At 41.2% G+C, this 13,343-nt stretch overlaps 1 protein-coding gene across 18 annotated transcripts in view; it reads right to left on the bottom strand.

Annotated features, from left to right (window-relative positions):
- LOC311435756 (uncharacterized protein) overlaps window positions 1–13,343 on the bottom strand; it is a 22,059-nt gene extending 8,716 nt beyond the window's left edge. For 3 of the 18 annotated variants that reach the window (XR_014692382.1, XM_084517142.1, XM_084517143.1), the window contains exon 1: window positions 2,216–2,473. Coding sequence is in view for 2 of the 18 variants with exons in the window: in XM_084517142.1 (XP_084373268.1) it covers window positions 2,216–2,454 (239 nt within the window). In the remaining 16 variants the exon portion in view is untranslated. The other 15 variants (XR_014692371.1, XR_014692372.1, XR_014692375.1 and 12 more) reach the window with 13 other exon arrangements.

The following is a 13,343-nucleotide window of genomic DNA, read 5'->3' as shown; positions in this document are numbered from 1 at the left end:
GGGGAGTTTTAAGAGCAAATTGTATAAATTGTATTTATTTTAAAGCTCCTGGCCGGGCCGAGCCGAGCTCCGCCCCGCTCGGCTCCACCTGCCTGGGCGCGGGGCCGGGAGGATTCCTCCCACCGCCACCCCGGGGCTTCTCCATGTGGATCCCATTAGCGTCATTTGCTCCTAGTAGAAGCGGGATTAAAGCGATTAGAATGAAAATAATTAAATGATCTTTCAATTTACCCGGCCGTGCTGGTTGCAAGTGGAAAGGGAGAAGGGACTCTGCTTATGGTAATCGCGCTAGGGTTTGGGATATTATTTCATTATTATTAGTATGGAGGGGGTTATTTTAAAGGGAAGGAGGAAAGGAAAAATAATAATAATAAAAAACAACCACAAAAAAAGAAACCTCGCAACTGTCAACTGTTTTCCAAACTCCAGATTAATGCTGGCCAGACCTTTGCCGTAACGTGACCCTACTGCTTTTTCCAAATGTGTTTTCCGATCTGTAATCGTTTGTTATGTCTCAACGTTGACTAATGAAAGCAAAATAAAAAACAAAAATGTTCTGATGCTCTGGGTATATGTTATTTTGGAGCAGGGAAGGTGGAGATCTTTTGTCTTTTCCTGCGGCAGTGACAAGTGAAATCCCTATGTTTTATCATTTGGAATAAAGCCATAATCCTGACGAAAGTCTTTAAACATTCAGAAATAGCAGATGGTTTTTAATCTGGGAGAGGGATAACCGTTTCTACGGTTTCTCCTCTTTTTCAAGGACAGTGCTCTGAACAAGTGACAAAATTGCTCATCCTCACGCTACCTCTGCATACCCGCATCTGAACACCCCCTTACCTCGATTTTCAGTGATTTCAGCTGCAGCGAGACCATTCGGGACTGAGAACCGAGGAAAGGCAGCAAGGCACGGGCTAAAATCAGTCATGAGTGCCTTCCTCCTTCTTCGCCTTTCCTCCTTAAAGCCACGTTAACATCGAGGAGATCCTCGGGACACAGGAGCCCAGCTGGGAACCCAAAAGCCAGCGGCCCCGGTGCTGGAGGAGGAGGATGATGAGCCGGGGACACTCAGATCCCGCAGCTACCTAAAGGCACGGCGCCAGGGCGGGTAATTCCTTTGCCTAATTAAAATCCCCTCGGAAGAACCTCAGGACCTGGAGGGGAAATGGCATTTTTGCTCTCCCTGCGCGTGCGAAACCCTCCCGGCACCGGTGCGGGTGCTCTGCACTCAGCCGCTCTGAGCCCAGGCGTCTGTCCGCGGGCAGCGCTTTGCTTTCGTTTGGTTCTTCTGAAGCTGAAAAATTGCCCTGTTGATACTGTTATTTTAAAAAAGAGTAGATCTTTCAGGGTGAAATTTAAGTATAAGCGTTTCTTTGATTCGACGGGGAAGAAAAATCCCGTTTGCTGTCAGAAGTTAGTTTTCAGCTACTAGAGAAGTTACTGACTTTAAATATTTTCCTTTCCTCTATAAAAGTTGTTGGCCTGCTTTCGTAGTTACTAAAGAGCTTATCCAGCAAATCGAAGCCTAAACCCCGGCGTTCATTTGGCAGTAACTCGTATAGTAAATACTTGTTATTACCGAGCCGTGCCCTTTGCCCAGCGGGTCTCGTCCACGAGCCAGGCAGTGTCACTTCTGCCCCCTGAGGTGGTCCTTCAACGCCAAGCCTGCGGGTGGGAGTCGCTTCTCGATTACCAATAAAACCTTTACTGCAGCTCGCCCAGAAGTCTTTGGAGAACACCTTCCTTTTACGTGTGCGGTGCCCCAGCGTTATTTTTTCTAATGCCTCTTTTCCTGATCTCATTACCGGCCACTCCCGTTTTGCTCTTTATTGACAATAAAAGCTCCTTCTCGGGGCGTGCGGAGCTGTGGGAGGGTGCGGAACAGGTGGTCGCGCATTATCTCTTAGGCATATATTTTTTCCCCAATTTCCCTTCCAGGAAAACAGCCATCCCCGGCTCCCTTCCCACCTCCTCGAACCCCTCATGCTAAGGATGGGCAGCAGCCCCTCGGGCGGCCCGGGCCGGAGCCGGGGGGCGAGGAGGAGTCGAGCAGCAAGGAGGCAACGCTTCAGGTTCCCTCTGGTCGCCTACGGTCCCCTTATTTCCCCTCAAAGGCCGGGGGCAGCCTCCTACCCAGCGTGGGACCCGAGGGCAGGTCCCTGAGCGCCGAGGCGAAGGAAACAAAAAAAAGCGAGAGTGGCCGCATCTGGTTTACCTTTGGTGGCCGGGAGGGTAAATGCCATCCCTCTGCTTTCCTGCGGCACCGGCTTGCCTCGCAGATCCCCGGCTCCTCCGGTAGGCGCTCCCTCTGCCACCTAGGATGACACTCGGCTGCGTGGAGCACCGAGCAGCTGCCCCCCGCGCACAGTCACACAAACACACACAACCACACGCACACCCACGCTCTTCCCCATCCTTGGCCCCCACCCGCAGCCGTGGGTGGCGCTGGGGCATCCTCCCCAGTATGCTGGGTGCCCTTACCGCGTCTCAGCCCCTTGAACTCGGGGAAATCCTTGCTCTCCAGCAGTACCCGTCTTTTTTTTTTTTTTTTTTTGCTTTTTGCTTTTTTTTGTCTTTCCTGAGGGGTGTGCTCGTCCTGCCCCCCGACGTGCTGCGAAGAAGCCGCCCATCCACCCACCCGGGGCTCCTCGGGAGCCGAGGGGCTGCGGGGGCACCCCGAGAACCGCGGCCGGCCCTAGCCCTGACCAACGGGGGAACCTGGGGGTGGGTCGCACTCGGCCGGGGCCCCCCTGTGCTAAGGGGCGCCCCGAAGACTCCTTAAAAGCCGCCGGCTTGTTTTAGGGGCCAGGCATGTCGGAATCCTCCGTGACACGGGCATTTGATTTAAAACTGCCTCCCGAGAAATACAAATAAATAACTTCTCGGGGAGAAAAGAAACCCAACCCCGAGGCTGACAGGAGCTACAAACACTAAATATGTGTACGGACGGCAGAAAGAGCAAAAGTAAATAAATCTCGGTTACCTCATTGAAAGGCAGAAGCAAGCCCTTTGTGTACACAGGGCTTCAGGGAGAGGAAAACCAGAGCACCGGGGACACGAGAGAAGCGGCGGGGCGCGGCGCCCAGCCTTTGCCGTCGGGGAGGCTCCGCCGCCGGGAGATTTACCTTCGCCGCTAGCGCCAGGGCAGCCTTCCTACCCACCCCGAAAAAAAAAAGGGGGGGGGGGGGGGAATGTAATAGGAGGAGCCCCGTATCAGGGAGAACTCTTCCCAGAGAACAAGGTCGGCTGCTTGGGGGGGTGAAGGGCGATGCTGCGGCGGCACGGGAGATGGGAGCCGACACCTCGCCTCCTAACACACGGCCGAGGGACGTGCTGCGGAGCGGAGAAGGCGCAGAGAAAAGGGGATGAGTGTAACCTATTTCGACTGCAAGCCGTCCCCGCTGCTCCATGAACCCGGCCTCTTATCTGGGAAGAAAGAGCGGCAGACGCGTTTTGATAGGGATTTCTGGTCTGGGTTTTAAACCCAGCGCCTTGGCAAGGGTGTTCGTACTCATGTTTCCCTGCACAGAAGCCAAAGCATGGAGTTGGGTTCCCGAAATCAGTTACCCCGTACTTATTTGGGGAAAATTCCCAAGCCGCCCAATTAGGAGCCAGCCCGACACAGGACTAAAAACGAATCCAAAGAGCGGGCCGGTTGATGCCTCTCGCATGCCCCCGCAAGTTCTTCTCGCATGTGTAACGATGCCCCATGTGGCCATACTCCGACCCCTTACCGGGCACGGGGCAGTTTGGGGCACCGCGCCCTGCTGGTGGCCTCTCCTTGCTCATCGGCTGCAGAGGGCGCGTGGTTCTAAAGGACGCTCCTGACACACAGTGTGAGACAGCAAGCCAGTCTTACTCGTCGCAGTCCTATTTACACTCACAGTAATTAATACCAGCTGCAATTAACAGCTGCCATTTCGCCTCAGAGAGTATTCTCGGCTCCCCCCCACCTGCTGTGCCAGTGAGACGAAACAAGGCTAAGAGCCGCACTTGTAGGAAGAGCAACTCGCAAACATTTCGTTCCTGAGTGAGACCTTCCACCTATCCCCCTCCAGGGTATCAAGGACAGCTCCTCCTCACCAGTCCCAGACCAGTTTGCAACACTTCGGCCTCACCACCGCCAGCCTTTCGCTGGGCATTGATTTCAGCATCACTTCCATTAAAAGCAGCGAGCTGGTGACTTCCCAGCCAGGGCAATGAGCTCTGATCAGCTGTGTCAACTAAGAAAAAAATCAGTCTGTTAACAGACCTGTCCTAAGACTGAATTAATGTGCACATATCCGTATTTCTAACCACAAATATGAGTATTTACTCTGATACCTCTCCTGTCAATATCCGTATATTGTGGATGCAAACTGGAGTGTCTTTAGAATTGCTGTATAATATTTGTGATATGTAGGTGCCTATCTAGGTTTACCAGGAATAGACAGGTTGAAAAGTGCCTCTTTAGTGTTATTAACACCTTCCAGTGTAGTGCATACATGTAAGCATATAGTACAATTGCAGAAGAGTTATCACCTTCCTCTATTGTTATATTTTCCTAATGTCTCTATTTTTCAACTGATGGAAATGATGTTTTGAATATGCTGGCTTGATACAGAAATGCAAAACTGTTCAGATAACTGTAAAATCCATTAATTTTTGAATTTAACCATTTGCAAGGAGTGAAAGAGAAAATATTCCAGGTGCACAGTTCAAAAAATTTGAAAAGAAAATAAAATCTTCTTACTGATGTTCTCAGATACCCACTTTTGAAAAGAAAGTGTACAAGTTCACTTTGAAGAGCTAATTATGGAGGTGTTAATGGATTAGCTGCTGGACTGGTAACTATGGACTTTCTAAGAGGAGATCTTGCTCCAACAGATGCCCTGGGTATCTGCCAGCCCTTGCAGCCGAGCACCTTGGCCGCTGTTAGGTAGAAGCTTTCATCCATGGTCTACATCCTGCAGTTTGGAGTTTAAAGGGTGAGGTAAACAGCTATAAAATGGGATGTCCTAGTGAGAAATCCTGCGTTATTCTGTCGTATGAGAGGGTAAGAAAGCTGAAGAGAGACTTTTCTGGCTCTGCCTACAATATGGGTAGTTTCCACACTTGTCCTAGCACCAAGTGAGAGAGTAGCCAAAGCCCTGGCTGGAGGGGAGGAGAGCTAGTTCTTTAGGCAACTGGAAGTGGCAGGGTCAGCAATTTGCTGACAGGAGAAACGTCATGCCTCTAGAACAGGTCAAGACAGAAAGGACTACTTGTAGGCAATTAAAGAGTTGGTCTGTCTATCCGACATACTTAGTTTTCTTTCCTGTTTTCTTAGAGGCCAGTCCCACGGACCTAGAGTCCCCCCACGTGGTCTCTGGTGTCACTTACTGTCTTGTGCAGGGCAAGGGGGTCCTGGGCGCAGGATCCTACAAGGACAGGTGTGCTTTTTACTGTCTCTCCTGAGGCATTTGTCCAAAGAAGCTGCTGGAGTGATCTGATCTGCTCCCTCGCCTGGGGTGGGATATGTCCTCTGGAGTCTGCTCTACTAGAACATACAGAGAGAGATGGGTGGAAATTTTAGAATAAGCATGAAAGCCACTTTCTTGGCTGGACATTCATATACCAGATTCTGGCATTCCTGTTTTGGAATAGGTTTGGAGAGTGCTGACATGAGATGGTTGGTGAGCTGGTACCAAAAGCAGAAAATAGGTAGCCTGGGCTTCATGGTACCGTGACGTGAGCTGGCTTGTACCACCAGCATAGCTCTAGAAACAAGCAGTGCATCTCCATTCACCTGAGCTATCCATCCTGCCAAACAGCTCATGAGCACTGTAGTGGAAGTACTACATCTTAACATTCAGGCAGTGCTTATTGGTTTGGCTGTCTTGCAAATTTTGGCTAGAATGTTTTTAGGAAGTCACTGTGTGCCTGTCAAGAACAGAATGAAAAGCAGTAACAGACACACAAGATTGCACAGTTGTATGTTGAGCTTTAATTTATTTATTTTCCTTCCTGAAGAGAAACTCAGTGTATACAAATTCAGGAACATATCTTAACATATCTTTGATGATGAGATGGCATTTGGACAAAACAGGGCACAGCTGAAATGGAGTCACTTTAAAGAATATAGTTTGTTGTTGTTTTTTTTTTCCCCTCACATTATATGTATGTCATTTTTTATTTTTTAAGAAAGCACCATGAATTCCATCTTACTGCCAAGAACTAGATACTTGACTGCTACAAGCTCATAAGCAATATTAAGGGCATGCTGTATTTGAAAGAGCATCATGTTTCAGTTCTATTTGCCTTAAAACAAATTATGTAAGATATTTAAGCCCTTTCAAAAATTGTCTATGTGTCAAATCTCAACCTTGAATAAGAGTTGCTGTTAAGGGCTTTCTATCCTGGTACAGAATCCAAAACTCAGCCATAGTTCAAAGTATTCAACCATTTTAGCAAACCTAAATTTGGCTATTCTTTTCCCTGAGATAGGTAACATTTTACCCTAACTGCTATAAGGCACTGTCGTGGAAGTGAGGACAAGAAAGAAAAACTACAGAACTTTTCTCCTCCTACAGTAAAGTAGGAGAGTGGATTATTTTGTTAGAGATGCTCCAGAACACATACAGTGGGTAAATCAATTTTCTTATCTTCCTAAAGTCAGAAAACATTGGCTTGATACAACACTTAGTGCCTAGATACTCAGGGACTGGTTATGAGGATAGTTAGATAAGAATTTTTAAATCCACTAAATATTGTGTGTCTTGTTTATGGCTGCTAGAAACTGCCCTTGGGACAAAAAACTAAAAGCCACCACTATGGATTAAACACAACAGCTTTAGTATTTGAGTCACTGTTTTGGACTAATTGTAATTGTACTTCTGTAATTGTACTTCCAATTTCTGTCCATACTACTTCAACTCCATACATGTGCACTTTCGATTTCAAAGTTTCTTGCGTATCGTGAACTTGTCTCTGCAGAATCATAATTAAGCCATGAGTTTAGAAAGCATAAGTTTATCTGCAGAAATCTCCAAATCTCCTGAAGTTCCTCATCCAATGGATGACCCCCTAAAAATACCTTCTGGTGATCACTGGATCAGGTTCCTTATCAACAGCCATCATATCTACTTTAAATGAAAATAATGACACAGTTGTGTTGTTGTTGCTCAGCTTATCCTGATGCCAAGGAAATGGGAGGCTGAGACTCATTGCTGTTTAAAACCTGTAGGGGCTCAATCACACATTTTATATTATAAATAATTATAAATAAATAAATTTATTATGTTATTTTTTATTTGCTTATTTGTTTGGGGGGGAGGGAGAATCACATTTACTGTTTGAAAGAAATTTAAGAAATGAAGTCAAAAGATGCATAGAGTTCCCTTTACATGTGTATTAGAATATTCCATGGAGTACTTTGTCTTGTAGATCATAAAAAATTGGGTAATTCTGCACATCCCCAAGCAAGCCAAGTGAAAAGGGCACTAAAGTGAAGTGGGCCTGAAGATGTGCCCCTGCCCTCTATATTTCTGCTGGCCATTGGATGTTTTTTGGACACCTAACTGCATACCTGTTCTGGACTGCAACTGCGGGATGCTGATGTACATCTTCATATTCCATCACTTTTTTTGTCCAAGGGGCAGTCAGCAGCCTTTCTCAGCTAAACCAAGGCCCAGGCAAAGAGCTGCTCATTATGAGGTATTAACTCACTGAGAAAACCGGAGGCAGCTATTGCATTAAAAAAGCAGAGTGACAGAGCTGGGCTGCATACACCAGAGGATGGAGGCACCCTGTGAGCGGCGTGGAGCTGTGCAAAGGCTCAGGAAGCACTGACAGCAGCTGGAGAAACAATTGCAGCCCCACTTTCTGAAAGGAAAGGCCAAGTGCCAGATGGCAGCCAACCAGAATGGCCTGGTTCTAAACAAAAGCCCTTGAAAAAAAAAAAAAAAAGAAAAAAAAAAAGAAAAAAAAAGCCCAAACCTAAAGAGGGGAACTAGTCTTCTGGGGCAACACAGATTTCATTGTGAGGTATTCAAAAATAAAATCCATTGTCTGTTGTTTTTCCAAAGAGCAACATTTTCTCCAATACCTGCAAGAAAAATATTACAAATGTTACTTTGTTTGTTTGTAATTTCAAAAGGAAAAAAAAAAAAAAAGTTTTGTTCAAGGGGAGTTTGATGTGTTGTTTAGCCTTCTCTGTCATTTTTCTTGTCTCTCTTCATAATCCCTATGCAATCCAGAAACGGCCAGTAAAAAAGAGAGAACCTCTGCTTGTTTAATTACTTCCTGAAAATTTGACAACTACTACTTCAGTCTCATTGGATAATCTACTTTTAAATTGCCTAGTCTTTCAAAGACAGCATAATTATTTGAGTACACTTACTTCCCTAGCTATACATCATGCCTATCAAAATTAAATGCTTCCAACATACCATTGTAGCATTTTAACATTTCACTTCTGTAATACATTTAACAGTAAATTGATCCTATACTTCCTTTTTAAGAAATTTTCGTACCTTGAGCAGTGAAGCATAGTTAGAAATTGGATCTTTATTCTCTAACTGGGGAATAAAGTCATTTAAAGAATGACAAAGACTCATAAAATGCAAAATGTGGTGGTGATGTTCATGATATTTAAACATTCTTTATTTTTGTTTAAAAAGAGACTATTTCATTAATATAACTCATTTCTGAACAAAATGTTTAAACTGACATAATCTCATGAATTTACCATTTTGTTGTACATATACCCAGTAAAATATATGTATTTTTGAAGGAATTTTGTGAAAATTTTCTTTCAAAATGATAAAGTGATTTACAAAAACTGAATAAAAAATTAAATATTGTGCTTATTTATCAGATTATTCCACACATTTTTTAACTGGCAAAAAATGTTTAATTTTATAAATATTATTTTTCTATGATCTGTGTGATTATTTCTACTTATTTATCACCAGAAAAACAAAAAGTACCCTTAACAACATGTACTGATTAATCAACAAAATCTGTATTAATCATGTGCTCCGGGTGCAGCCACTGCAACAGGGCTTGTTTGAAAAATATTTTTCAAATCTGGAAGACTTCATCAGTACTAGGATTTCTTCTGTGAAAAAAAAAAAAAAAAAAAAAAAAAAGGAAGTGAAAAGCAGTCCTGAATCCAAACCCCTCTCAGGTTTGCTGAGCAGTTTTGAGCATTCCTCTTTCAAGTTATGCTGAATTAGAGTGTTTGTTTTTTGTTTGTTGTGTTTTATTTGGATTTATTTATTGAATTTGTTTGGTTTAGTTGTTGTTTTTATTTTGTTTTGGTTTGTTTTTCCTTGTAAAAAGACACATCAATAAGCCAAATTTTCAAAAGAAAGAGGAATTTTGTTTGCAGGAATGCATGCAGAATGTGGCAGTGGATCCCATTGGTATATGCACCACACGTGTGTTTGTGTGCATGCAAGCCAGAAGACTGTCTACAGCACATGTGCAGGTCAATCCAGCATGAGCAAAACCAAAAGCAAACGAGGTAAAGAAATGGCACGTAAAAAAAGAGTAAAAGAAAGAAGCCCCCCTTGATTCTAAATCATCACAAAGACTGCAATATCCTGTTATCTATTGTAGTAACATCATATACAAAATAAAGAAACAAATGTTGCCCTTCTGTGAAGGGAGATAATAAAAGATTGATTCATTTAAAAAAAAAAAAAAAAAAGGAGGTAAGAAATATGTTGTTTTGAGTGTTATGCTCAAGAAAAGCACAGACTGACATAACTTCTAAGCAACACAAATTTCTTCATATTGTCTGTTACTGTTGTCTTACGAAGGCAAACAGTATAGACATGAGATGAAAGAGAAGTAAAAGCTATTGGATGTCTGTTTCCTGCAAACCTGTTTCTAAAACGCACCATTGACCTAGTAAGAGTAATTTTGCATGTTGATGTTTGTTTATTTTTTCCTGCGACAGACCTAAAAAGACAGAAATAAGAGACTAAAAATCACCAACATAATATGTTTTTTTGGGAGCTGATAACAAATGCATTTTACCCTAAAGCCAGAATACTGCTTACCAAGGATTGGTGTTGATTTGAAACATCCATACTGAATGTCTCTTTAATTCTGTTATTATGGTTACCTAATGGTTATTAAATATTAGGAAGGCAAATGTGTCAAGTCATAACGTTAAATTATGAGCAAATAGATGCCTCAATTCAGGCACAACATTTTTAAATTTAATGTCAAAGAATTAAAAAGTTACTTACCTGTTTCTAAAATTCAAGTCCATGACTTTATTGATATACCAAATCAAGTTTTGTTCTCCCTCATTTCCTAAACACACTTAAAAGTTCAGGAAATATTCAAAATGGCAAATCATATTAGATCTTATGAGACTTTTGCAGAAATAACAGTTAAAATAATAAATAGTATGCATAAATAAATCCTCAGCCCTTCCCCTACCACAGGATCAGGGCAAAAAGATGTGACGAGAACAAATTTAAACAACCCGTACAACACACAAGAATGAACTTCAGTCCAGGAATATTTGCAAGATCTGGAAGAAGTGTGAGCAATCAACTATACATATGCTAAGAAAGTATACATGTTAAGGCTGCTGAACAAAGGAATTAAATGCTGACAGTTGGACTCTCAGGATCTCATTTAGCTGCTGAATGAAGTCTGGCCAGCAATTCCCACTAACACTGGTGTTCTGCACTTCCACAACTTGCAGTACTTATCTAGCTGCCCAAGTAAGGTGTTTGCTTAGACTGGAGGCATATTAAAAGAAGAGAATAACTTTCCGTAACCTGATATCTGCATCCATGTTTTCAGCATACTTGGTCTGCTAACATGCATAGGTGGTGCGATTTTTTTTATGTGGGTAGCGTAATAAATAATAACAGTTTTTACTCTTACAGAGTATTAAATGGCACACACAGTTGTTCTCCATTTCTCATCTTTTTGTTTTCTCAGTGGCTTAAACAAAGTTCATATGTAGATTAATTTAAGTTATTATGAAAAGAACTAGTCAGAATTTATTTGTAGTAAATTAATTTTGATAAATGATATGAAAAATATAAAGATCTCAAAATTCTGTAAAGAACTAAATGTAAATGCTTCTATTCAGAAGAGTAGTCCATAACAGTTTTCTCTGAGTATCTCATGCTTGCTTAATATTTAAGGTCAGAATAGTCACAGTAGAATTAAATCACTGTTCTGAACTGAGCCATGCTCACACAGTGATTTATCAAAATGGATTAGATCTTAAAAATCAATCATTCCAAATAAAAGAATTCCAGGTGACATCCCACCTGGAGTTAATATCTAATTAAGTATAACAGACTCAAAGGAGGAAAAACATTTCTTCAGTAACTCATGCACATGTATCTGATATTTCCAAGTTTTCTTAAATTCTATAGAAACTCTTACAATACCTGCCAAACAAGTTCTATAATTTTGTTTCAGTCCTGGTTATCAAATTCATGTTAACCTGAATGCCCATATAAGATGATTAACCACTCCTAAAAATTTGATCTATTTTTAAAAACTTATCCTTCCTAGTTTCCAAACAGAAATTTGACCTGGAGTTTTATAACAGTATTTTAAATTTCACTGATGGTAAGTGTGAATTTCAAGTTCTTAAAAATGCCTGAAGAAGAATTTATTCTCTTAGTGGTTTACAATACTAATAGCAGTGAGAGTAATAATAAAATCTGCATTTAGTTTCTTTTTCCCTGTTTTGTGTGCTTTTGAAATATTTGAGTTTTATTTCCTACTCTCAACATTCCTCTAATGGGTCTTTGCAGAGCTGCTCCATGACAGCCATCATACAAATAATTTTCTGGGTTTGAAATTTGTCTGGGTTACATGCATTTTCCTTAGGGCAAGACCCAGGGGAAATCCTCGTGGCAGTGAAATCTGTTTCACAATTGATTATGATGGAGCCAGCATTTTGTAAAGCAAGTACATTTGTAAGAGCTAGAGTTTTCTGTATAGGTAAAGTGCTATGAAAAGAGAAAAAAGTCAGTTACTATAGTCAGGCAAGTAATTACTTATTCTTCAAAAAAAAAAAAAGTTAAATAACTTTTTATTTTTTTTTTTTTTAAATGGTGATTTTGTGACAATTTGCAGTAAAAAAGTCTATTAGGCCAGAGATTCCTTCTCTCCTTGAGGGATTTTTTTTTTACTTATTTATTTTTGACTTTGAGGAAGGGTAAGAATTATTTCTTTAAACAACTGGCTGAAGATTAAAATTAACACTGTACATTTCAATTATTATCAATTCAAAGAATTAAAAGAGTTGGTATCTTATTTTAATTAAAATATTTTTATCAGATAACCTAAGCCTCTAAAGCCATATATTTGATTTTAATTAAAAAAAATTCTGGTTGTGATCATTGTTCAGAATTAATATACCAAATAAAATATGGGAAGAAAGGAGGTAAAGGGAGGTTATATAGTGTTACCTGATAAAAGGAGACAGTAATATTTAAAATGAGGTAAGTGTTACACCGATTTATGATGTATTTTATCTTCTGGAGAAACCCTAGTTTATCGTAGTGTCGTTCAGTTTGAAACGTCAGCTGTATATCTTTCTGCTTTCGAATGTAACTCTAGGTTGAAAGGAAAAGGTTTGCAGTGATGTGATGTATAAGCAGATCAAAAGCTTGGCATTTTTTCTGGGATAATTCACTTTTATATTGAAACATTTTTGTTGTCATAAATGCATAAATATTATACATATCCTATAAATACCTTGAAAGAATATTAATTAATAACACTTAACTTGCCTCTCATCTTCAGAGTGCTGTACAAACATCTACTAATCAGAAAGGATGAAAATGTTCCTTTTGTTTTAGTCCTGACTCAAATTATCATGTAAACATCCCCAACCCTAACCCACTAGCACCAGAATTTCAATTTTTTCTTGGTTTTGAAAACAAAACAAAATATCTTAATTTGTAGCCTGCTTTTCTTTGTATCCATACTATATTTGTGTCAAGAATTTTTCCAGTATAAAAGGGATTTAGTTTGTAAGAAAATAGAAATGCTCACGACATTATAAACACAAATTTAGTGCCCAATATTGGTAATGGATTTATTCTCAGCATATACTCCCATAAACTGTAAATTAGATTTTGCCACCATTGTGTATTTGTTTAAAAGCTGCAGAATCTTCCAAATTGTTGTTGTGCTGAAACTAATAATTATACAAAAATTCAAGAAAGTAAAGCCCCCACCAAACCCAATTGCAAAACAACAAGGCAAAGTAAATCAGTGTCGAAATCACCCACATAATCTGATCACTCAAAAGCAATCCACCAGACAAGGTTCAAACTAACCTGTATGTCATAGCTGGCGTAGGCAATGCGGCAAGCAGAGGTGGC

Source organism: Aythya ferina (assembly GCF_964211825.1).
Source record: "Aythya ferina genome assembly, chromosome: 4".
NCBI classification, from domain to species: Eukaryota; Metazoa; Chordata; class Aves; order Anseriformes; family Anatidae; genus Aythya; species Aythya ferina.
The sequence above is the reverse complement of the archived record's forward strand: the minus strand, read 5'-3'. Positions and strand labels throughout refer to the sequence as shown.